The sequence below is a fragment of the Mesocricetus auratus genome, unplaced genomic scaffold (genome assembly GCF_017639785.1).
Source record: "Mesocricetus auratus isolate SY011 unplaced genomic scaffold, BCM_Maur_2.0 Super-Scaffold_4256, whole genome shotgun sequence".
Lineage (NCBI taxonomy): Eukaryota > Metazoa > Chordata > Mammalia > Rodentia > Cricetidae > Mesocricetus > Mesocricetus auratus.
In genome coordinates this window covers 68287220-68311281 of record NW_024429182.1, presented here as the reverse complement: position 1 = coordinate 68311281, position 24062 = coordinate 68287220, and the positions used below count along the sequence as shown (strand labels likewise).

General features: G+C 44.9%; 1 protein-coding gene across 6 annotated transcripts in view; it reads left to right on the top strand.

The window, feature by feature from the left end:
* Positions 1-24062, top strand: part of Dmbt1 (deleted in malignant brain tumors 1) — a 44253-nt gene that overhangs the window by 11206 nt on the left and 8985 nt on the right. The window contains exons 6-24 of one of the 6 annotated variants that reach the window (XM_040752837.1): positions 1135-1218; positions 2431-2754; positions 3733-3762; positions 7347-7382; positions 8136-8162; positions 8730-8756; positions 9329-9355; positions 10233-10380; positions 11044-11249; positions 12338-12367; positions 13799-13949; positions 14613-14818; positions 15908-15937; positions 17369-17519; positions 18183-18388; positions 19484-19513; positions 20699-20725; positions 22056-22206; positions 23324-23532. In XM_040752837.1, the coding sequence (XP_040608771.1) occupies positions 1135-1218; positions 2431-2754; positions 3733-3762; positions 7347-7382; positions 8136-8162; positions 8730-8756; positions 9329-9355; positions 10233-10380; positions 11044-11249; positions 12338-12367; positions 13799-13949; positions 14613-14818; positions 15908-15937; positions 17369-17519; positions 18183-18388; positions 19484-19513; positions 20699-20725; positions 22056-22206; positions 23324-23532 (2100 nt within the window). Of the gene's footprint in view, positions 1-1134; positions 1219-2430; positions 2755-3732; positions 3763-7346; positions 7383-8135; positions 8163-8729; positions 8757-9328; positions 9356-10229; positions 10381-11043; positions 11250-12337; positions 12368-13798; positions 13950-14612; positions 14819-15907; positions 15938-17368; positions 17520-18182; positions 18389-19483; positions 19514-20698; positions 20726-22055; positions 22207-23323; positions 23533-24062 lie in introns of all 6 variants that reach the window. The other 5 variants (XM_040752848.1, XM_040752840.1, XM_040752835.1 and 2 more) reach the window with 5 other exon arrangements.

Sequence of the window (24062 nt, the reverse complement as noted above, 5' to 3'; positions counted from 1 at the left end):
TCTGTCATATCATTTGGAGCAGGGCCTAGACCCTCCCCCATGTGTCTAGGCTGAGAGAGTATCCCTCTATGTGGAGTGGCCTCCCAAGTCCATTCGTGTACTAGGGATAAATACTGACCCACTACCAGAGGCCCCATAGATTAACCAGACCTCCAAACGGACATATTCCTTCAGGGGGTCTGGAACAGTCCTATGCTGGTTTCCCAGCTATCAGTCTGGGGTCTGTGAGCTCCCCTTTGGTCAGGTCAGCTGTTTCTGTGGGTTTCTCCAGCCTGGTCTTGACCCCTTTGCTCATCATCCCTCCCTTTCTGCTACTGGATTCCAGAGTTCAGCTCAGTGTTTAGCTGTGGGTGTCTGCTTCTGCTTCCATCAGCCACTGGATGAAGGCTCTAGGATGATACATAAGGTAGTCATCAATCTCATTATCAGAGAAGGGCATTTAAGGAAGTCTCTCTACTATTGCTTAGATTACTAGGTGTTGTCAACCTTGTAGATCTCTGGACATTTCCCCAGTGCCAGATTTCTCTTTAAACCTATAATGGCTCCCTCTCTTATGGTATCTCTTTTCTTGCTCTCCTCTATTCTTCCCCTGACTCGATCATCCTGCTCTCTCCTGTCCTCCTCTCCCCTCCTCTTCTCCCTTCTCTTTCTTCTAACTCCCTCTCCCCTACCCCATGTTCCCAATTAGCTCAGGAGATCTTGTCCCTTTTCCTTTCTCTGGGGGGACCGTGTATGTCTGTCTCTCGTAGCGTCCTCCTTGTTTCCTACCTTCTCTGGCCATGTGGATTGTAGGCTTGTGCTCCTTTGCTCTGTGTCTAATTCATATATGAGTGAGTACGTACCATGTTTGTCTTTTTGTGACTGGGTTACCTCGCTCAGGATGGTTTCTTCTAGTTCTATCCATTTGCCTGTGCTGAACCACCTGAGGCCTGGGGACTTACTCACTGCGGTTCCCATCCAGGCAGGAGCCATAGATATTTCTTGTGCATCTCAAATCACATAGCATCACTCAGTACAGACCCTGAATCACACCCCATCAGCAGATTTAACTGCACTTGCATGTCTTGGTTTTTATTAATAGAGAATTAACTTTGTATTTTCCATTTTCTTCTCTAATCTACATATGGATTGCAGAGGCGACCACTGCAGAGCCCTACACCACTCCAGAGCCTACTACCACTGCAGAGTCAACCTTCCCAGTGTCTCATATACCAACAGGTAGCAAAAATTGTCTAAACCTCTCTGTGCAATTTGCAGTGCCAGTGTCATTCATGGTGTTGACATCTTGGGGCACTTAAGGTGTTGGGTGGGATTGCCTCCTGATCCATGGGGTTTTCCTCCGCTGGAATCCCTATCACTGCCCATTTCTTTGTGTGTGGAGGAGTCAGTCACTGGGGGGAGGATTCAAATTCCATGATCTCTAGATTTAGTATTGTGTCAGAAGAGGCGTTGGGGTTAGAGCATCAAGATAAGGTAAGTTTCTAGAGAGGTTTCTGTGGCAAAATGAGAGTGATGATATCTTATGGGATCCCATTCTGAGTCCCTTCAAAGGGGTGCCCTGTCTAGAGAGCAAGAGGCTTAGCCTAGTGAAAACCCCTTTGTCTCATTTAAACATGTTGGGTACTTGAACCTTGACTACAGCGACAAGTTCACATCAGTGGTCTTGGTGACCAGCAATGAGAAAGCCTGGGGTTCTCTACCGTGTTGTTATTTATTGTACACAGAAAGTGAGCTCATGGAGGTGGTCACCTGACCCAGATAATGGGATGAACAATAGTTTGTATTTTTGCTTTCTATATTTCTGTTGGGCCTTAAAATGCAGTTCTGGTATAAACTCTCAACTGGGTAAGCAGCTGGTGACAACCTTTTCCAGGGACCCTTGAACTTCTCTTCTGCCAGGGAGCTCATCATTCTGTCCTTTTGGTCTATCACAGAGCAACCTCCTTTACCTTCTCCTTTACTGATGGCAGGTGTGGGTCAGGGTGGGTCTGGATTGCCCATGTGCAGTCTGTGTGTCAGGAGATGGAGGGCTCTTCTTACTCTCCCTCCTTGAAATACCTGCATTCTGCAGTGTGTGTTGTCATCCAGAAGAGTGCATGGCCCGCAAAGGCCTTAGTTACGAGATGGAGTAGGTACTTGGCCACCATCCAGGGCAGATTCAACCCCTGTGCACACTCTTCGTGGAAACCTACCCGTCCTGGTGACAACGTCACCTTTGATGTGTAGAAATGAAGTAGTGAGCACTCCAATGAGGGTGTGAAGGCAAAGTGACAGGGGTAAAGGTCTTTGCAAGACAGGGTGCCCAAGAAGCAAGAGTGGGAGGACTTTGCATTACATATTGCATTAAACCCCTTGAAAGAGCTGCTCATGACTGCACAAGCTCCATCGTCCACACAGGACCAGCAAAGGATAATCCACCTTGTCTTTCAGGATCAGTTCCTGGTTTGGCTCTGAGGCTGGTGAATGGAGGAGACAGGTGTCAGGGCCGCGTGGAGATCCTTTACCAGGGTTCCTGGGGCACCGTGTGTGACGATAGCTGGGACATCAATGATGCCAACGTGGTGTGCAGGCAGCTGGGCTGTGGCTGGGCCGTGTCTGCCCCACAAAATGCCTTGTTTGGACAGGGCTCAGGGCCCATTGTCCTGGATGATGTGGCCTGTACAGGATATGAGTACAATCTGTGGAGCTGCTCCCACCGAGGCTGGCTTTCCCATAACTGTGGACACCAGGAGGATGCTGGAGTCATCTGCTCAGGTATGACCCAGGGACTATTAGATTTTGTTGCCAACAATGGGGTTTTGCTAGACCACTTATTCCTGTCCACAGGACTTCATTTGTGCTCCAACAATACTGGGATACATTCTGTACTGTTTCATTTTTCTCACTCACAGCCCTGTGTATAACTCACTTCTGTTTTGGACATCTAGATTTTCCTTGGGTCAGGGGACCCTGGAGGTACCAAGTTAGGTTCCTAACTTGAATAAATAGCAGTATCATCACTCATAGGCTCCTTTAAGCAGCACTATTTTGTTTGGAAGTACATGGGTAGTCTTTTCAATATATAGCATCAAGGAACCCAAGGATAAACATAATAAGCCATTCTTGTAGGTGAGGAACATCTACTTGACTCAAATCCCTGTGGTCCTGAATTCCTTCCCAGAGGTAGAGTCTTTGGAGAACAGATTTGGTGTACCTTTCCACTCTCCTTCATGTCATAGACACTTCTGGTTAGCTCTACTCAGTTTACATCAGTCCAGTACCTAATCTAAACTCAATGACTCATTTACTATCACTGGCAGAAACAATGAAGAGGGAGTGAGGTATAGTTATGGCAGGGTGGTAATATACGTTGTTTTGAGAGCCAGCCATGAAAAATACATGTTGGCCCACAAGCAAGGTGGACCATAGTTTTCCGATAGTAATCTCATAACATGAGGGTCTTCAACAGCTCATCACTGAGACTGGCTGATTACCTACATGGCAATGAAAATAATTTTGTTACCTGTTTCAGGGGTACCTATTACTTTCTTATTCCAGATAATAAGTTCTAGGTACTGAGATCCAGACCTCAATTGGGGGTTTAGGTTTGGACTCTATGACTGTATCTAGGATTCAGGTTACAACGGGGATGTGCAGAATATGAGCTCTTTCTGTCAAAACATCAACTCTGTCCCACTTGTCCCTCCAGGTGGGGTTCTGTGCTAGGTATCTAATTACCCTTCTTTCTTACAGATGCTGTCACTGCGTCAACACCCCAGCCTGGTAAGTCTCAGCATCTGTATCTGGAAGATGCCTATTCTTTCTGTGGGCACAATCTCTTTTCTTGTCACTTTAGTATTCAGAAGGTACTTTCTTGTCCCCAAGACAAGTTTGCACCAAGTATATGATAGAGTCCCAGCTACAACATTTGTAAATGAAGTAAAAACTCATTCATAGAATGAACTCTGGCCCTTTCACAATCAAGACCTATCTTCAAATTTGTGTGGGGATTCTCTGGCCTTCTGGTGTGGTGTCAGCATTGTCTAAGTCACTCTCTCCTATACCTATAAAACCAGATTTTCTATCTGCTACATAACCACCTCCCTATTCCCTACCAAAATGATGAAGATGCTATGGAGGGTCAAGAAATGTTTTGTGATTCTATTGGACAGGATTCTTCTGTATCCTGCACTCTGTTGCCTTTGGCCAGTTGTCTCTTTCCCACTTTTTATCTAAGTCTGCGCCATGGTGTCACACGTACCTGCCCAATACAAGAGTCCCCAGATGGACACACAGCTTCTTAGGGAAAATATTTGGGTTGAGAGAGGTGGAGGCACTGTCTGATGTCCTGCAAGAACATGTTCTTTGGATGAGACTCTGGGTTGGACCCTGGTTCATAAGTGTTAGGGGAAGCTTTTTCTTTGCTAGCCGCTTTGGTTTATCCCCTGCCAGCCGCCTGGGCTCTGCTGCACTGTAGTCCCCAAATAAACACACAGGAGGCTATATTCATTATGAAGCTGTTGGCCTTGCTTGTCTCTTACTGGCTAGCTCTGCCTTAAGTAATTACCCCATAATTGTTAATCTAAGTATGTCTCTTACCGTAGAATAGTTCCGGGCTTCCTACCCCATGCGGTTACATGTCGACTCCTCTGTTTCTCCTTCCCAGAATCCTCCTGGACTCCTAGCCCCACCTATCTAGATTCCTATTGGCCAGCAGTAATTTATTGACATATACACAGGACTTCCCCAACATCTCCTCTTTTCTGTTTAAACAAAAAGAAAGGTCTTAACTTTAACACAGTCAAATTGTGTATAACAGAACAGTTATCAAGTAAGAACACAGTTACAACATTTTGTCTATTAACATTTAGCAAGATCTAAAGAAATTATCATCCATCCCATCCTTGTGAGTCCAAAGTCCTATATGTAGCTTATCTTTTATCATAACTGAGGAAAACTATAATTATAACTATCTGTCTTCAACTCCATCAAAGACCACAGAAGGATAATATATAAACACTAGGATTGACAGAGACATCTTGCTACCTGGACAGTCACCCAAAGTTCCTCTGTAACGTTGGGACATCCATCTTCAGCCCATAGGCCACAATGTATCCAGAAGATTTCTCAGCCAAGCAGGAAATTTCAAAACTGTCCATCTGTATCAGCAGTCTGTCAGTCATTTTTCTGTGTCCTGCAGAAAGTCCCGTAGACTCTTCCATGAAGCAGGAACCCTGTAAGACTGCGTTCAACAGTCACTTTCCTGTGGGTTCTGCATGTCCAGATTATACAACAACAGTCAGTCTAGGCAAGAGCAGTTTCTTGCCCAAATGGCTAATCTTGCCATGTTGAAAGCAAACTCCATAACGAGTTTCTTCGATGCCCATTTTCCTCTCAGACATAATTGGTGCTGCCAGGAGCAGACATTTCTCATTGTCAAGAAAAACCCTAAACCATTTTAAATGCTATTTTCTGAAGGTCTTTGAGAGGTTTGAAGACTATCTATCTTAAATATATTTCTGTATATCTAGAAAACCTAACTTACCTAACTATAAATTCTAAGTAACTATCTATAGTCTGTATTTAATTATGCATTATGTTTTAAAAGATCAGTATAAGCACAATACTTAATCAAGAGGAGAAATATACACATCACAAAATTGACCTTGAATTTGTATCAATAAATGAAAAACAATACCCATACCATAATTCCCCTTTTTACCATTAAAAGGAGATTGGTTGTGATCATTAACCAATTATAAACAATCCCATTTAAATGAAAACAAAGATTTATAAACAAGATGGGAATTAGGACGTCGCTCATTCCAAACTGCTTCATGCTGGAAGGGGGCGCTGTTTATACCATGGGGATCATGACAAAACTCAGAAACCTGTATAAATCCATATTTTCGGGGTCTGTAAAACTGCATCATCTTAGCTGTTTCAATTGTTGGAACATCTGATCCACTGCTTCCGGGGGTCTTGGTTCGTCGAACCACAGAAGCCTGGAAGGAATCCTCAGCTTTTCATTTTCTGTAGAAACATAAATAAAAACTCCTTTTCCAAGTAACATATCCTTGTACTTAAATTTTGAAGTCAAGGCATTTTCAAAAGATATAAGTTGGATTAATTTAGCAGCATTTATAATCAAGTGTACTTTAGTAGCAGTTCCTTCTTGAGCAAGAAAAAAACTGAACAACACAATAGCGTACAGTATCCAGACTCTCTGTGTATTTTCCATCTTTACGTGGCTTATTTATTTATCTATTATTACTTTATTTCTCTTACTTTTATTTTTCTCTGAGACAGGGTTTCTCTTTGGAAATCCGCCTGCCTCTGCCTCTGGAGTAAATCCTACCGGCGTGCGCCACAACGCCGGCTTTTTTATTTATTTACCACTTTGTTGTTTCATTTTCTCTCTCAATCTCACGTATATTTTTAAACACACTGTAAACCTTTAGAGGTTTTTCTTTATCCAAGTCTGACTTTACTGTAAATCTTTATGTTTTCCTGGCCACGTGTCTTATCTGTAAAACCGCGGCTGTTTTAAACTGCCGGTTTTTCGTCAAGATGGCGGGCGTAAGCGTGATTCCAGCTTACCGCCTCAGTCCATGCTGACATCCAGCAAAAGCTGCCACTTCCAGCTGTACGTACACACCTTTTAATCATTAGCAGAGTCTCTTAAAACAACCTTGCTGGCTTTTTTTTCTTTTTATGCCGAGTCAGGAAGACTCCGGTAAACGAGCCACGTGAATCTCGGCTTGTGGTTAGCAAAACAGAGCACACCTGAGAAAAATGCTGCTACCAAAATCTGTGCTTCTCTCTGTTCTTCTGTTTCTAAAATTCCTTTAAAGCTTTTGCCATTCTGCGTGGAAATTCATGATCCCACTCCTGACACCATTTTGTTAGGGGGAAGCTTTTTCTTTGCTAGCCGCTTTGGTTTATCCCCTGCCAGCCGCCTGGGCTCTGCTGCACTGTAGTCCCCAAATAAACACACAGGAGACTGTATTCATTATGAAGCTGTTGGCCTTGCTTGTCTCTTACTGGCTAGCTCTGCCTTAAGTAATTACCCCATAATTGTTAATCTAAGTATGTCTCTTACCGTAGAATAGTTCCGGGCTTCCTACCCCATGCGGTTACATGGCGACTCCTCTGTTTCTCCTTCCCAGAATCCTTCTGGACTCCTAGCCCCACCTATCTAGATTCCTATTGGCCAGCAGTAATTTATTGACATATACACAGGACTTCCCCAACACATAAGTCACAAATGCAACTCTTGAATGGATTCTGCATGGGATTAGGATATCTCTTGGTGTCTATTTGTCTCCCAGTCTAACTATAACTTTTCTTTTTGTTGTCAATTTCAGACATATGGCATACTACTACCCCAGATACTACAACAGGTAATGTATCTTCTTACTATGGTCAAGCTCCCCATATGTCAGGCTCCCCATATGTCTCTGGATGAAACTTGCTATGCTAATAAAGGGATGAAGGTTATGGAGTTTCCTGCCTGACCTGTGATCCTTTGTGTTTGGCAGTATAGAAAGGAGTTTCACACATAGCTGAGCTGATGATCTCTTATTGGTTAGGGATGCTTAATCTGCTCACAGCCATAACCAGCAGCGATAGAATGGTGGGAATGTTCAGGAATCTGTCAGCCCCCAAACCTTCAGCATTCTCCATAAAGTAAAGAGGCAGCTTCTGTTGAGCCAAATATCACCCTTGCTTGTCTCAGTGGCGGCACTTATGTGATTTTTCTGCACTTCCCTCTCCTGGTGAAATCATTTGCTATGAAGGCCCTTTACTATACTAAACGTCTAGAAAGCTGTATCTCATGCAAGAGCCATGTGACATGGAACAGGCGAGACTATTCCTGCCTTGGTCATAAGGAATAGATGGCATGATTCTTTTACTAAGCAACTGTAATTCAGGACAAAGTTACAGTGGCCTTAGGACTCTGGGCTACCTAATTGCTGCAGTGAGTGACCCTTGAGAGCATGCCCAACGCTACCACATGCTCTCAAGGAAAGGACTCTCTTTTTTTCCAGCATAGTACTTCTGTGTCCAAACTTTTACTCTTCTCAGCTAAGGTGTCTTGGCCCAACTTTGTTGCACAGGTCTTCCTTCTAATCCAGTTTTGTTTTCCTCTCCAGGTTGGCCCCAAACAACTATTATCTATGGTAAGCTTGGGTGAGACCAAAGCACTTCAACCAAGAGCTTGGAGAAAGACAGGAATTCTGGGATAACTTAAATTCTGTGGTGGAGCACAGCTCAGGAAGACAAGGAGAAAGAAAGCAACTGAGAACAAAGGGCAGTGTTGTCTGCTGAGCCAATGCCACCCTCTGCCTGTCTCAGTGACATAAAATTTGCCCCACTTCATCTATTTTGCTACACTTTACTTCCCTGGTGAATCATTTGCTATGGAGGTCATTTTCTATGATAGTTGCCTTGCAAGAGTCATGTGGCATGGTGACAGCAGAGTTTGTTACTGTCATACCCTTATGGTATAGATTACATGATACTTTTACCAAGCAAATGTCATTCAGGAATAAGGCATAGTTGTCCTGGACCCTGAGTCAGCTGCTTGTACTATCATGGACATACATGAGCATGGACAGGACCAGCATATGCTCTCAAGGGAACAACTCTCTTTTTCTCAGCCACAGTGCTTCTGTGTCCAATGTTTTCCACTTGACCAAGCTTTGTGCATAGACCTTCCTTCTAATCCAGCTTTGTTTTCTCTCCAGATTGGTTCGATACAACACCTTTCCCTGGTAAGTGTGAGTTGAGATCAAAGCATAGCTTCAAACATTTCAACCAAGAGCTTGGAGAGAGACAGGAATTCTGGGATATCTTAAATTCTGTGGTGGAGCACAGCTCAGGAAGACAGGGGAAACAAAATGAACCTAGAACAAAGGACAGCTGAGCCAATGCCACCCTCTGCCTGTCTCAGTGACATAAAATTTGCCCCACTTCATCTATTTTGCTAAACTTCACTTCCCTGGTGAATCATTTGCTATGGAGGTCATTTTCTATGATAGTTGCCTTGCAAGAGTCATGTGACATAGTGACAGTAGAGTTTGTTCCTGTCATACCCTTATGGTATAGATTACATGATACTTTTACCAAGCAAATGTCATTCAGGAGGAAGGTATAGTTGCCCTGGACCCTGAGCCAGCTGATTGTCACTATGATGGACATATGTGAGCACGGTCAGGACCACCATATGCTCTCAGGAAAGGGACTCTCTTTTTCTCAGCCACAGTGCTTCTGTGTCCAATGTTTTCCACTTGACCAAGCTTTGTGCATAGACCTTCCTTCTAATCCAGCTTTGTTTTCTGTCCAGATTGGTGGACAACAACTCCTTACAATGGTAAGCTTGGGGTGAGATCAAAGCATGACTTTAAACAATTCAACTACATGGTTAGAGAGAGAGATCAGAATTCTGGGATATTTTTGATGACTGTGGTGGAGCACAGATCATGAAGGGAAGGAGAAACAAAGCAATTAGGAAGAGAAACAAAGCGAGTACACCCCCAGTGGTTCATGTTGTCCCCAAAATCCATCTTCTATTTAATACATCCCAGTTTCAATGGATAGACTAAGTTAGCACCCTCATGTGCATTAGGGATGGACTCATGGGGATGGAATCATGAGCAGGACTCCAGGTCTTTAATATGTGCCCATTGGTGGGCACTTTTTATTTCATTCAGAACATGATAGCTTTTCACGAAGACCAGGGCCCAGGACTCTGTGAGTCAGAATGGGTAGAAAAAGGTGTAGAGTTAACAGTGCTTCCTCCAGATTTTCTCTGTTCTTCAGAGAGTTTGAAGTACATTCTAGCCAACATGCAGGCATCTGAAAGAAGTCCCAAGATAGCTCTTAATTATGCCTGATGATCTCTTTATCTAAAGGGTGCAAAAACTCTGCACTACTAGTCCGAGGCCTCTTAAACCCACCATCATCTGGCAACCAGGGAGTCATAAGCATAGGGAACACTTTGCTGTGACTTGGATGGACTTCCCCAAACTGGCCATTCCTGTCACCCATTCAGAAACCAAATTGCACCTACCTCTACAAAGAAAAGCCACCTAGGAGGGTGTCCTCCATGCCTTTAGTGTTGACCAGAGATAGGTGACCTCTTGTTGGATTCATCCCTTGGATATTGTGTCAAACATTTAGCTTTCTGTCAGGCGGTTATGGGGTGTGTACTGGAGTCCATCAGCATTTCGACTCTTTCCTTGCAGTAGACTATACCTGTGGAGGTTACCTGACTGGACACTATGGGAACTTTTCAAGTCCCTTCTACCCTGGGAATTACCCTAACAATGCCAGATGTGTGTGGAACATTTTGGTCCCATCCAATAACCGTGTGACCTTGAACTTCAGAGATTTGCAGTAAGTGTGGATCAACAGCAGATGTAGGAGAGACAATATGGGGTGCTTGGGAATTTACGGGGCAATAGTCAAGGTGACTTTTTAAAGGGGTCCATTTTGACTTGACATGAGAGTAGCCCATGGAGGGTGGGATGGGTGCAAGGCACAGGAAGTTGAAAATACTCTGGCTAAAGTCCCAGGGTTGTCCTGAATTTTCTGCATGGCGATGAGATGCCACTCTCCTAAGCCCCAGTCAGAAGAAGGGGCTAGAACACCTGCTCTACTCATCTTGTTGACCAAGAAGTGATCAGAGAATGTGGAAAACTTGGACCTATTACTCATTGGGAGGGCCAGTTTGGTGCTTGGGTAATGACGTTCTTGGGGGTTCAATGAGGGACCTATATAGTGCAAAGTGGTCCTCATGGCTCTCTCTCATTCCAAGAGGCATCAGGAGGAGTATTATAGGTATTATAGATTACACATCTGTACCCTGAAAGCATCACACCTTGTAGGCCAGGCATGACATCTTGGGATGATGGACGAATTCCCTTAGGATTCCAGGAAGGCATCTACTCTTTCAGATGATACTTTTTGTCAGTGTGATCAGGACAGTGATCCCTGAGACGTGAGCCCCACATCAAATTCCAGACACAGAAAAACTAACTGCTTATTCTGTCTCTGAAGGCTTGAAGGAGGCTGCAGCTATGACTACATCCTGCTTTATGATGGTCCTGTATACAATTCTTCTCTCATTGCTCGGGTTTGTGATGGGGCCAATGGAACTTTCACCTCGACATGGAACTTCATGTCCGTAGTCTTCATCACTGATGGCAGTGTCACCATGAGAGGGTTCCAGGCTAACTATTATGCTACCTATGTCCCTCACACCCGTAAGTTCCTTTGTGATAATGAATGTCCATTTGATTTGCGGGTGTCACTAGGTGCCTTCTGATCAAAAACTTTGCTGAGATTGTGACATAAGGAATAGCATGGCCTCACTTGGTCCCATGCTGTCTCCTATGGAGAGACACTGTATGCAGTGAATCATGGGCTCTGACTGCTGGAAAATGGTTGAGGTCCAGCACTGTCTTATGGGAGGTACACTGGCTTCGGGGTCATCATCAGAGAATGAAAAGGTCTAAGGTGATTCTTCAACAGATAGTGTGAAGTCAGTTTCAGGAGTGGGGGTGACACCAGGTGTGGAGCTTTGTGAGCCTTCCCAAGTGGGGGACACTGTCCATGTCCTGTCTGAAGGGAAGATTAGGACATATGAAGACGGACAGAACATTCTATCAGAGGCTATGAGGCCTGAATTAGAGACAGTATGTAGACCTCTGAGTCTGAGGGTGAAGGGCTGAGGCATGTGATATCCAAGGTTGCTTATGTAGTGAGGGCAGAGACACCGACTTTGTCCTTAGCTTAAGGCCCATGTCTCTGCTACTCTTTGACCTTGGAGTTGCTTTATTTACTTCATGGGAAAATGATCATTTGACAAGACATTTTGCTTGTTTAAAACCATGACTCTGGATCCCCATCAGAGAATCCTAAGTTCAGGTTCCCTCATTGGGCTTTGGTGAAGGTTTGTGTCTGTGCCCATTTCTTTCAGGTACTGGGGTAATTTCTGTATTCATGTGTATAAATCCTCCATGTCTGTGCCTCCAGTCCAGTGTGGGTGGGGCTGTCCTGGGAGGCCTGAGTGATCCAGTGTAAGAATTGGACCTGGATAGTTACCCCTGACTCACTGGACAGATATAAATTACAGGACTCATCATGCCAACCTTGAGGTGGGAGCAGAGTGTGGGCTCTTATGACCCCATGGGTAGCATCATCCTGGCCATGTAGATGATTAGCCATCTCTACTCTGAGGCATCAGATGAGTACAACCCAGTGTCTGGTCTGCTCAGTGTCATGAACCCAGGGCCAGGGTAGGCTAGTTTCCTTCTGTTCAAGGACACTGACATGGCTTCTTTTCTCACAGCTGTTCCAACGCCATTCCCAGTCACTCCAGGTGAGTCCACATCTCCCTCAGTGCTTATGCTTCCCCCATGCCTGTTCTGCTCACAGCCTCAGAAACTACTGCAGAATGGGTGGGACCCTTCAGAATTCTGTGTGTACCAGATCTGTCAGCCTTCTCTATAAAGGAGAGTGGTGATTTCTTTTGAGCCAAAAGGTACCCTCTGCTTGTTGAGTGGCATAACGAAGTTGCAGTACTTAAATCCATTTTGCTAAATTTCACTATCCTGTAGAAACCATTTGCTACAGAGACCCTTTCCTATGGTATTTCTGTTTTGTAAGGGACAAATGACATGGGACAGCAGACACTGTTCTTACCAAATTACTGCAGGATAGATGGCCTTATTCTTTTATCAAGTATTGTTATTCATGACAATTTTATTAATGCAATGGGTTCTGGTTCACCTTACCTTCAATAGCAGGGGCACAGGAGACTACGTCCAGTTTCACCACATGTATTCAAGGGAAGTATTTTCTTTTTCTGAACCACAATGCTTGTGTTCAATGTTTCCAACTTGACTCGTCTGTCATGCACAGGTCTTCCTTCTAATCCAGTTTTGTTTTCTCTCCTGATTGGTTCAATACAATTTCCCCTGGTATGTGTGGCATGAGACTAAAGTATAGCTTTAAACACTTTATCCAAGGTTTTGGAGAGAGTTAGGAATTCTAGAATCTTCTTAAATCTATGGTGGAACACAGTTCAGGAAGAAAAGGAGAAAGGAATTAGGATGACGTAATATCCTTGTGTACATCCCCAGTGATCTACGTTGTTCACCAAAATCCGTCTCCTATTTAATCCATTGCAGAATCAGTGGATAGATTTATGAAGAGCCCTAATGGGGCTTGGGACTCATGAGCAGGACTCCAGATCTTATATATTGCCCATTTTTGGGCAGTTTCTATTCCATTCAGAACATGATAACTTTGCCATACGTTCATGGTCCTGGACTTTGTGAGTCAGAGTAGGTAGAAAACAGGGTGTAGAGTTCAGAGTGCTTCCTCCAGAGATTCTCTGTTATGCAGTGGCATTGAAGGCCATACCAGCAAACATTTAGGCACCTTAAAAAACCCTGACACTAGTGTTCATTATGCCTGATGATCTCTTCAGGTCCAGGGTGCAGAAATTCTGCACCACTGGTCCAAGGGCTCCAATACCCACCATCATCTGGCAACCAGGGAGTCATAGGGGACACTTGGACTTCCCCAAGATGGCCATTCCTGTCACCCATTTAGTACCCAACCTGCACTTACCTCTACAAAGAAAAGCCACCTAGGAGGGTGTCCTCCATGCCTTTAGTGTTGACCAGAGATAGGTGACCTCTTGTTGGATTCATCCCTTGGATATTGTGTCAAACATTTAGCTTTCTGTCAGGCGGTTATGGGGTGTGTACTGGAGTCCATCAGCATTTCGACTCTTTCCTTGCAGTAGACTATACCTGTGGAGGTTACCTGACTGGACACTATGGGAACTTTTCAAGTCCCTTCTACCCTGGGAATTACCCTAACAATGCCAGATGTGTGTGGAACATTTTGGTCCCATCCAATAACCGTGTGACCTTGAACTTCAGAGATTTGCAGTAAGTGTGGATCAACAGCAGATGTAGGAGAGACAATATGGGGTGCTTGGGAATTTACGGGGCAATAGTCAAGGTGACTTTTTAAAGGGGTCCATTTTGACTTGACATGAGAGTAGCCCATGGAGGGTGGGATGGGTGCAAGGCACAGGAAGTTGAAAATACTCTGGCTAAAGTCCCAGGGTTGTCCTGAATTTTCTGCATGGCGATGAGATGCCACTCTCCTAAGCCCCAGTCAGAAGAAGGGGCTAGAACACCTGCTCTACTCATCTTGTTGACCAAGAAGTGATCAGAGAATGTGGAAAACTTGGACCTATTACTCATTGGGAGGGCCAGTTTGGTGCTTGGGTAATGACGTTCTTGGGGGTTCAATGAGGGACCTATATAGTGCAAAGTGGTCCTCATGGCTCTCTCTCATTCCAAGAGGCATCAGGAGGAGTATTATAGGTATTATAGATTACACATCTGTACCCTGAAAGCATCACACCTTGTAGGCCAGGCATGACATCTTGGGATGATGGACGAATTCCCTTAGGATTCCAGGAAGGCATCTACTCTTTCAGATGATACTTTTTGTCAGTGTGATCAGGACAGTGATCCCTGAGACGTGAGCCCCACATCAAATTCCAGACACAGAAAAACTAACTGCTTATTCTGTCTCTGAAGGCTTGAAGGAGGCTGCAGCTTTGACTACATCCTGCTTTATGATGGTCCTGTATACAATTCTTCTCTCATTGCTCGGGTTTGTGATGGGGCCAATGGAACTTTCACCTCGACATGGAACTTCATGTCCGTAGTCTTCATCACTGATGGCAGTGTCACCATGAGAGGGTTCCAGGCTAACTATTATGCTACCTATGTCCCTCACACCCGTAAGTTCCTTTGTGATAATGAATGTCCATTTGATTTGCGGGTGTCACTAGGTGCCTTCTGATCAAAAACTTTGCTGAGATTGTGACATAAGGAATAGCATGGCCTCACTTGGTCCCATGCTGTCTCCTATGGAGAGACACTGTATGCAGTGAATCATGGGCTCTGACTGCTGGAAAATGGTTGAGGTCCAGCACTGTCTTATGGGAGGTACACTGGCTTCGGGGTCATCATCAGAGAATGAAAAGGTCTAAGGTGATTCTTCAACAGATAGTGTGAAGTCAGTTTCAGGAGTGGGGGTGACACCAGGTGTGGAGCTTTGTGAGCCTTCCCAAGTGGGGGACACTGTCCATGTCCTGTCTGAAGGGAAGATTAGGACATATGAAGACGGACAGAACATTCTATCAGAGGCTATGAGGCCTGAATTAGAGACAGTATGTAGACCTCTGAGTCTGAGGGTGAAGGGCTGAGGCATGTGATATCCAAGGTTGCTTATGTAGTGAGGGCAGAGACACCGACTTTGTCCTTAGCTTAAGGCCCATGTCTCTGCTACTCTTTGACCTTGGAGTTGCTTTATTTACTTCATGGGAAAATGATCATTTGACAAGACATTTTGCTTGTTTAAAACCATGACTCTGGATCCCCATCAGAGAATCCTAAGTTCAGGTTCCCTCATTGGGCTTTGGTGAAGGTTTGTGTCTGTGCCCATTTCTTTCAGGTACTGGGGTAATTTCTGTATTCATGTGTATAAATCCTCCATGTCTGTGCCTCCAGTCCAGTGTGGGTGGGGCTGTCCTGGGAGGCCTGAGTGATCCAGTGTAAGAATTGGACCTGGATAGTTACCCCTGACTCACTGGACAGATATAAATTACAGGACTCATCATGCCAACCTTGAGGTGGGAGCAGAGTGTGGGCTCTTATGACCCCATGGGTAGCATCATCCTGGCCATGTAGATGATTAGCCATCTCTACTCTGAGGCATCAGATGAGTACAACCCAGTGTCTGGTCTGCTCAGTGTCATGAACCCAGGGCCAGGGTAGGCTAGTTTCCTTCTGTTCAAGGACACTGACATGGCTTCTTTTTCTCACAGCTGTTCCAACGCCATTCCCAGTCACTCCAGGTGAGTCCACATCTCCCTCAGTGCTTATGCTTCCCCCATGCCTGTTCTGCTCACAGCCTCAGAAACTACTGCAGAATGGGTGGGACCCTTCAGAATTCTGTGTGTACCAGATCTGTCAGCCTTCTCTATAAAGGAGAGTGGTGATTTCTTTTGAGCCAAAAGGTACCCTCTGCTTGTTGAGTGGCATAACGAAGTTGCAGTACTTAAATCCATTTTGCTAAATTTCACTATCCTGTAGAAACCATTTGCTACAGAGACCCTTTCCTATGGTATTTCTGTTTTGTAAGGGACAAATGACATGGGACAGCAGACACTGTTCTTACCAAATTACTGCAGGATAGATGGCCTTATTCTTTTATCAAGTATTGTTATTCATGACAATTTTATTAATGCAATGGGTTCTGGTTCACCTTACCTTCAATAGCAGGGGCACAGGAGACTACGTCCAGTTTCACCACATGTATTCAAGGGAAGTATTTTCTTTTTCTGAACCACAATGCTTGTGTTCAATGTTTCCAACTTGACTCGTCTGTCATGCACAGGTCTTCCTTCTAATCCAGTTTTGTTTTCTCTCCTGATTGGTTCAATACAATTTCCCCTGGTATGTGTGGCATGAGACTAAAGTATAGCTTTAAACACTTTATCCAAGGTTTTGGAGAGAGTTAGGAATTCTAGAATCTTCTTAAATCTATGGTGGAACACAGTTCAGGAAGAAAAGGAGAAAGGAATTAGGATGACGTAATATCCTTGTGTACATCCCCAGTGATCTACGTTGTTCACCAAAATCCGTCTCCTATTTAATCCATTGCAGAATCAGTGGATAGATTTATGAAGAGCCCTAATGGGGCTTGGGACTCATGAGCAGGACTCCAGATCTTATATATTGCCCATTTTTGGGCAGTTTCTATTCCATTCAGAACATGATAACTTTGCCATACGTTCATGGTCCTGGACTTTGTGAGTCAGAGTAGGTAGAAAACAGGGTGTAGAGTTCAGAGTGCTTCCTCCAGAGATTCTCTGTTATGCAGTGGCATTGAAGGCCATACCAGCAAACATTTAGGCACCTTAAAAAACCCTGACACTAGTGTTCATTATGCCTGATGATCTCTTCAGGTCCAGGGTGCAGAAATTCTGCACCACTGGTCCAAGGGCTCCAATACCCACCATCATCTGGCAACCAGGGAGTCATAGGGGACACTTGGACTTCCCCAAGATGGCCATTCCTGTCACCCATTTAGTACCCAACCTGCACTTACCTCTACAAAGAAAAGCCACCTAGGAGGGTGTCCTCCATGCCTTTAGTGTTGACCAGAGATAGGTGACCTCTTGTTGGATTCATCCCTTGGATATTGTGTCAAACATTTAGCTTTCTGTCAGGCGGTTATGGGGTGTGTACTGGAGTCCATCAGCATTTCGACTCTTTCCTTGCAGTAGACTATACCTGTGGAGGTTACCTGACTGGACACTATGGGAACTTTTCAAGTCCCTTCTACCCTGGGAATTACCCTAACAATGCCAGATGTGTGTGGAACATTTTGGTCCCATCCAATAACCGTGTGACCTTGAACTTCAGAGATTTGCAGTAAGTGTGGATCAACAGCAGATGTAGGAGAGACAATATGGGGTGCTTGGGAATTTACGGGGCAATAGTCAAGGTGACTTTTTAAAGGGGTCCATTTTGACTTGACATGAGAGTAGCCCATGGAGGGTGGGATGGGTGCAAGGCACAGGAAGTTGAAAATACTCTGGCTAAAGTCCCAGGGTTGTCCTGAATTTTCTGCATGGCGATGAGATGCCACTCTCCTAAGCCCCAGTCAGAAGAAGGGGCTAGAACACCTGCTCTACTCATCTTGTTGACCAAGAAGTGATCAGAGAATGTGGAAAACTTGGACCTATTACTCATTGGGAGGGCCAGTTTGGTGCTTGGGTAATGACGTTCTTGGGGGTTCAATGAGGGACCTATATAGTGCAAAGTGGTCCTCATGGCTCTCTCTCATTCCAAGAGGCATCAGGAGGAGTATTATAGGTATTATAGATTACACATCTGTACCCTGAAAGCATCACACCTTGTAGGCCAGGCATGACATCTTGGGATGATGGACGAATTCCCTTAGGATTCCAGGAAGGCATCTACTCTTTCAGATGATACTTTTTGTCAGTGTGATCAGGACAGTGATCCCTGAGACGTGAGCCCCACATCAAATTCCAGACACAGAAAAACTAACTGCTTATTCTGTCTCTGAAGGCTTGAAGGAGGCTGCAGCTATGACTACATCCTGCTTTATGATGGTCCTGTATACAATTCTTCTCTCATTGCTCGGGTTTGTGATGGGGCCAATGGAACTTTCACCTCGACATGGAACTTCATGTCCGTAGTCTTCATCACTGATGGCAGTGTCACCATGAGAGGGTTCCAGGCTAACTATTATGCTACCTATGTCCCTCACACCCGTAAGTTCCTTTGTGATAATGAATGTCCATTTGATTTGCGGGTGTCACTAGGTGCCTTCTGATCAAAAACTTTGCTGAGATTGTGACATAAGGAATAGCATGGCCTCACTTGGTCCCATGCTGTCTCCTATGGAGAGACACTGTATGCAGTGAATCATGGGCTCTGACTGCTGGAAAATGGTTGAGGTCCAGCACTGTCTTATGGGAGGTACACTGGCTTCGGGGTCATCATCAGAGAATGAAAAGGTCTAAGGTGATTCTTCAACAGATAGTGTGAAGTCAGTTTCAGGAGTGGGGGTGACACCAGGTGTGGAGCTTTGTGAGCCTTCCCAAGTGGGGGACACTGTCCATGTCCTGTCTGAAGGGAAGATTAGGACATATGAAGACGGACAGAACATTCTATCAGAGGCTATGAGGCCTGAATTAGAGACAGTATGTAGACCTCTGAGTCTGAGGGTGAAGGGCTGAGGCATGTGATATCCAAGGTTGCTTATGTAGTGAGGGCAGAGACACCGACTTTGTCCTTAGCTTAAGGCCCTACCCCATGTCTCTGCTACTCTTTGACCTTGGAGTTGCTTTATTTACTTCATGGGAAAATGATCATTTGACAAGACATTTTGCTTGTTTAAAACCATGACTCTGGGTCCCCATCAGAGAATCCTAAGTTCAGGTTCCCTCATTGGGCTTTGGTGAAGGTTTGTGTCTGTGCCCATTTCTTTCAGGTACTGGGGTAATTTCTGTATTCATGTGTATAAATCCTCCATGTCTGTGCCTCCAGTCCAGTGTGGGTGGGGCTGTCCTGGGAGGCCTGAGTGATCCAGTGTAAGAATTGGACCTGGATAGTTACCCCTGACTCACTGGACAGATATAAATTACAGGACTCATCATGTCAACCTTGAGGTGGGAGCAGAGTGTGGGCTCTTATGACCCCATGGGTAGCATCATCCTGGCCATGTAGATGATTAGCCATCTCTACTCTGAGGCATCAGATGAGTACAACCCAGTGTCTGGTCTGCTCAGTGTCATGAACCCAGGGCCAGGGTAGGCTAGTTTCCTTCTGTTCAAGGACACTGACATGGCTTCTTTTTCTCACAGCTGTTCCAACGCCATTCCCAGTCACTCCAGGTGAGTCCACATCTCCCTCAGTGCTTATGCTTCCCCCATGCCTGTTCTGCTCACAGCCTCAGAAACTACTGCAGAATGGGTGGGACCCTTCAGAATTCTGTGTGTACCAGATCTGTCAGCCTTCTCTATAAAGGAGAGTGGTGATTTCTTTTGAGCCAAAAGGTACCCTCTGCTTGTTGAGTGGCATAATGAAGTTGCAGTACTTAAATCCATTTTGCTAAACTTAACTATCCTGGAGAAACCTTTTGCTATAGAGAAGTTTTCCTATGGCATTTCTCTAGAGAGCACTATCTTTTGCAAGGGTCAAGTGACATGGGACAGAGGAGACTGTTCTTACCAAATTACTGCAGGATAGACGGCCTTATTCTTTTACCAAGTATTGTTATTCATGGCAATGTTATCATTGCACTGGGTTCTGGTCCACCCTGCCTCAATAGCATGGACACAGGAGAGCATGTCTAGTGTCACCACAGGCTCTCCAGGGAAGGGCTTTCTTTTTCTCAGCCACTGTGTTTCTGTGTGCAGTCTTTTACTTTCCCAGCAAAGTTGACCCATCTTTGATACACAGGTCTTCCTTCTAATCCAGTTTTGTTTCCCTTTCCAGAATGGTGGAAAACAACAACTATTATCTATGGTTATTTTTGGGGTAAAACCACATCATAGCTTTCAACGGGAATTCTGGAATCTTCTTGAATTTTGTGGTGGAGCACAGCTCAGGAAGACAGGGGAAACAAAATGAACCTAGAACAAAGGACAGCTGAGCCAATGCCACCCTCTGCCTGTCTCAGTGACATAAAATTTGCCCCACTTCATCCATTTTGCTAAACTTCACTTCCCTGGTGAATCATTTGCTATGGAGGTCATTTTCTATGACAGTTGTCTTACAAGAGTCATATGACTTGGTGACAGCAGAGTTTGTTCCTGTTATTTGCTAATGGTATAGATGGCATGATCCTTTTACCAAGCAAATGTCATCCATGAGGAAGGTATAGTTGCCCTGGACCCTGAGCCAGCTGCTTGTCACTATGATGGACATATGTGAGCACAGTCAGGACCACCATATGCTCTCAGGAAAGGGACTCTCTTTTTGTTAGCCACAGTGCTTCTGTGTCCAATGTTTTCCACTTGACCAAGCTTTGTGCATAGACCTTCCTTCTAATCCAGCTTTGTTTTCTCTCTCTCCAGATTGGTGGACAACAACTCCTTACAATGGTAAGCTTGGGGTGAGATCAAAGCATGCCTTTAAGCAATTCAACTACATGGTTAGAGAGAGATCAGAATTCTGGGATATTTTTGATGACTGTGGTGGAGCACAGCTCATGAAGGGAAGGAAAAACAAAGCAATTAGGAAGAGGACACCGGTGTGTACATCACCGGTGATCCACTCTGTCCCCAAAATCCATCTGCTATGTAATCCAGCACATAATCAATGAACAGAGTTTGTAAGAGCCCTCAGGATCCAAACATAGGGTTGGGCTCATGAGTGGGACTGCAGGCCTTTAATACGTGCCCATTGATGGACACTTCCTGTTCTATTCAGAACATAATAGCATTGCAAGAAGATTGATGCCCTGAACTCTGTGAGTCAGAACAGGTAGAAATAGGTGTAGAGTCCGTAGTGCTTCCTCTAGATTTTCTGTTCTGCAAAGAAATTGAAAACCATTCCAGCAAACACATAGTTTCCTGTGATAAGCCCTGAGATAGGTGTTAACAGTGTCAATTATGCCTAAGCATCCCTTTTAACTTCTCAGTGGGTAGAAGAATCAAGGAGAAAAGCACTGGTTTCAGTATTCCTTCTCTCATGGTTGAGTTTGGTGGGGGAGAGAGGGAGATGCAGTCTAGAGAGTGAGGGAGACACTGTTACTGGACACACCCCAGTTCAAAGTGTTCTGATGGATATTTTATATCTAAGCCATAGTGCTATCTCTTCAAGAAGGATGCATTCTTGGACTCCATGAATCAGGATACATAGAAATAGCTGGAGAGTATTGTTCCTTGCTCTAGATGTCTCCATTCATCAAAGAGATCCAACCCTCACCAGCAAATTCACACATCATTGGAAAAAAACATGAGATGGGGGCTAAAAATCCCTTTGCATCCAGAGTCCATGTACCATGCACAGGTCCAAGTGGTCTATTCCCCACCCTTTTTTTGTCACTCAGTGAAAGCAAGGGTTTATGAACTTAACCAGTAAACTCCAGGTTCAATGAGAGACCTTGTCTCAAAACACACATCTGAGTTGTGTATACATGCCCAGCTACCTGATATTACATCACAGATATAGGCACAGGTACATACAGGCACACACACACACACACACACACACACACACAGAGACACATACACACACACACACACACACACACACACACACACACACACACACACACACTAACAGTCCCCTAACCTTCAGTGAGTGAGCCAGGGCTAGGCTGATTTTTATTGGGTTCTTCACTTGGAGATTATGTCAAACGCCCTTCTTCTGCTAGGCAGCAGTGTGTTGTGTTTTGGGGTTCATCAACATTTCTACTCTTCCTGACAGTAAGCTATACCTGCGGAGGTTTCCTGACCCAACCCTTTGGGAACTTTTCCAGTCCATTCTACCCCGGGAATTATCCTAACAATGCCAGATGTGTGTGGAACATTGAGGCCCCAAACAACTACCGTGTGATCTTGAACTTCAGAGACGTGCAGTAAGTGTGGGTGCAGAGCAGATATTAGAGAGAGAATGCGGGTGCTTGGAAATTCAAGGATGATAGTCAAATTGACATTTAAAATAAGGGTTCCAGTTTTGATTTGGAGAGTGGCTCATGGAGGGTGGTGGGATGGGAGCAAGAGGACAGGAATTTGAGAACATTGTGACTTAAAGTCCCAGGGTTGTCCTGAGTTTACTACATGGCCGTGGGTGCCACTCTCCTAAGCCTCATCCAGTAGAAGGGGCTAGAACTCCGCTTTTCTCATCTTGTTCATCAGGAGGTCACCAGAGACTGTGAAAATACTTGGAAGTATTTGTAATGGGTAGGGTGGGGTGGAGAGCTTGTGCCTTGGGAGCACAATATACAAGTGCACCCCTTTCCTCATTAACCCCTTCCTTTCCGCGAGTCCTCAGGAGCCACCATGTATTGATGCTTATGGTAACGTTTCCATCACTCATGCACTTACAAATGAAAATGTCCTTGAGCAGAGGAGATGCCTACAAAAGCCCACTAATATACGTTTCATTCTGGGAGGCGAGTGGCCCAGCTAGCCAAGAAACTCCGCCTGTGTTCTCTAGCATCCCAATGACAGTGTCCACTGCTTGTGACCTTTCATGAACTATTTTTCCCATGAAGAGCTCCATGTGGGCACCACCACTGTCTTCAGTGTACATCGTACACACTGTTCATCTTAGTAGATGAGCAATCCGGGCATTAGTGAGCTTCGGGGTTCACTTCTTTCATTATTGATCTCTATCACTATGAATTCATTGACTATTTGTTTTATTCTGAAGGAACAAATGAAGATGTTCTCTGGTGACCTTCCTTTGTTGGTATAAAGGACTGTCAGGGAGAAAGATGTAGACCTCATAGATGTGACCTTACATGGCAGTATGAAGACATGGCATGGTAGCCTTAGCAAGATGAACTCCCCCTGGATTCAAAGCAGTCATCTGTTCTCTCAAATAATGACCTTGGTCAGAGTTTCCACGAGACCTGAGCCCTCATCTGAGTCTGGAGTAGAGAACTTAACTGCTCGTCTTGTCTCTTCAGGCTTGAAGGGGCATCTGAGTCTGGACAGTAGAGAACTTAACTGCTCGTTTTATCTCTTCAGGCTTGAAGGGGGCTGCAGCTTTGATTATATTGAGATTTTTGATGGCCCACACCGCAGTTCTCCTCTCATTGCTCGGGTTTGTGATGGGGCCAGAGGCTCCTTCACTTCAACATCCAACTTCATGTCAGTTCGCTTCATCAGTGATCACATCATTACTCGAAGGGGGTTCCAAGCTGAGTACTACACGGACTTTGCCAGTAACATCACCAGTAAGTTCCCTTGTCAGAACAAAGGCTTGGTAGGACGGGGGACATCATTGGGAGGCTTCTGCTCCTGTACTGTCCTGGGATTGTAACATAAAAAACTAAAACACCCAACTTTGGCCCCTATGATTGATTTCCTGTATTGCCAGTCGAGAGAGGCTGTGTGCAGTGAGTCCTGGGACTCTGGACATCCCAAATAGGGTCAAGGGCCAGCACTGGCTGATGAAAGTTGTTCTGGCTTTAGTGTGTTGGCAAAGAAAAAGAAGGTATAAGATGATGTTCTCAACAGCTAGTGAGAACACAATGCCAGAAGGAGTTGTGGGTGACACCAGGTTTGCAACTCTGTGATCCTCCTAGAGTGTGAGTCACTGGGCTTGTCCTGAGACCTAACACATTTGGCTTCTGTCTGAAGATGGAGAGACCTGGGTACCTTACAAGGGCAGCTACTCTAACAGAGACTATATGGCCCCAAATTGAGATGCTATATGAACCCATATCTACATTGGTTAAGGATTGAGCAAGGTGATGTCCAAGGT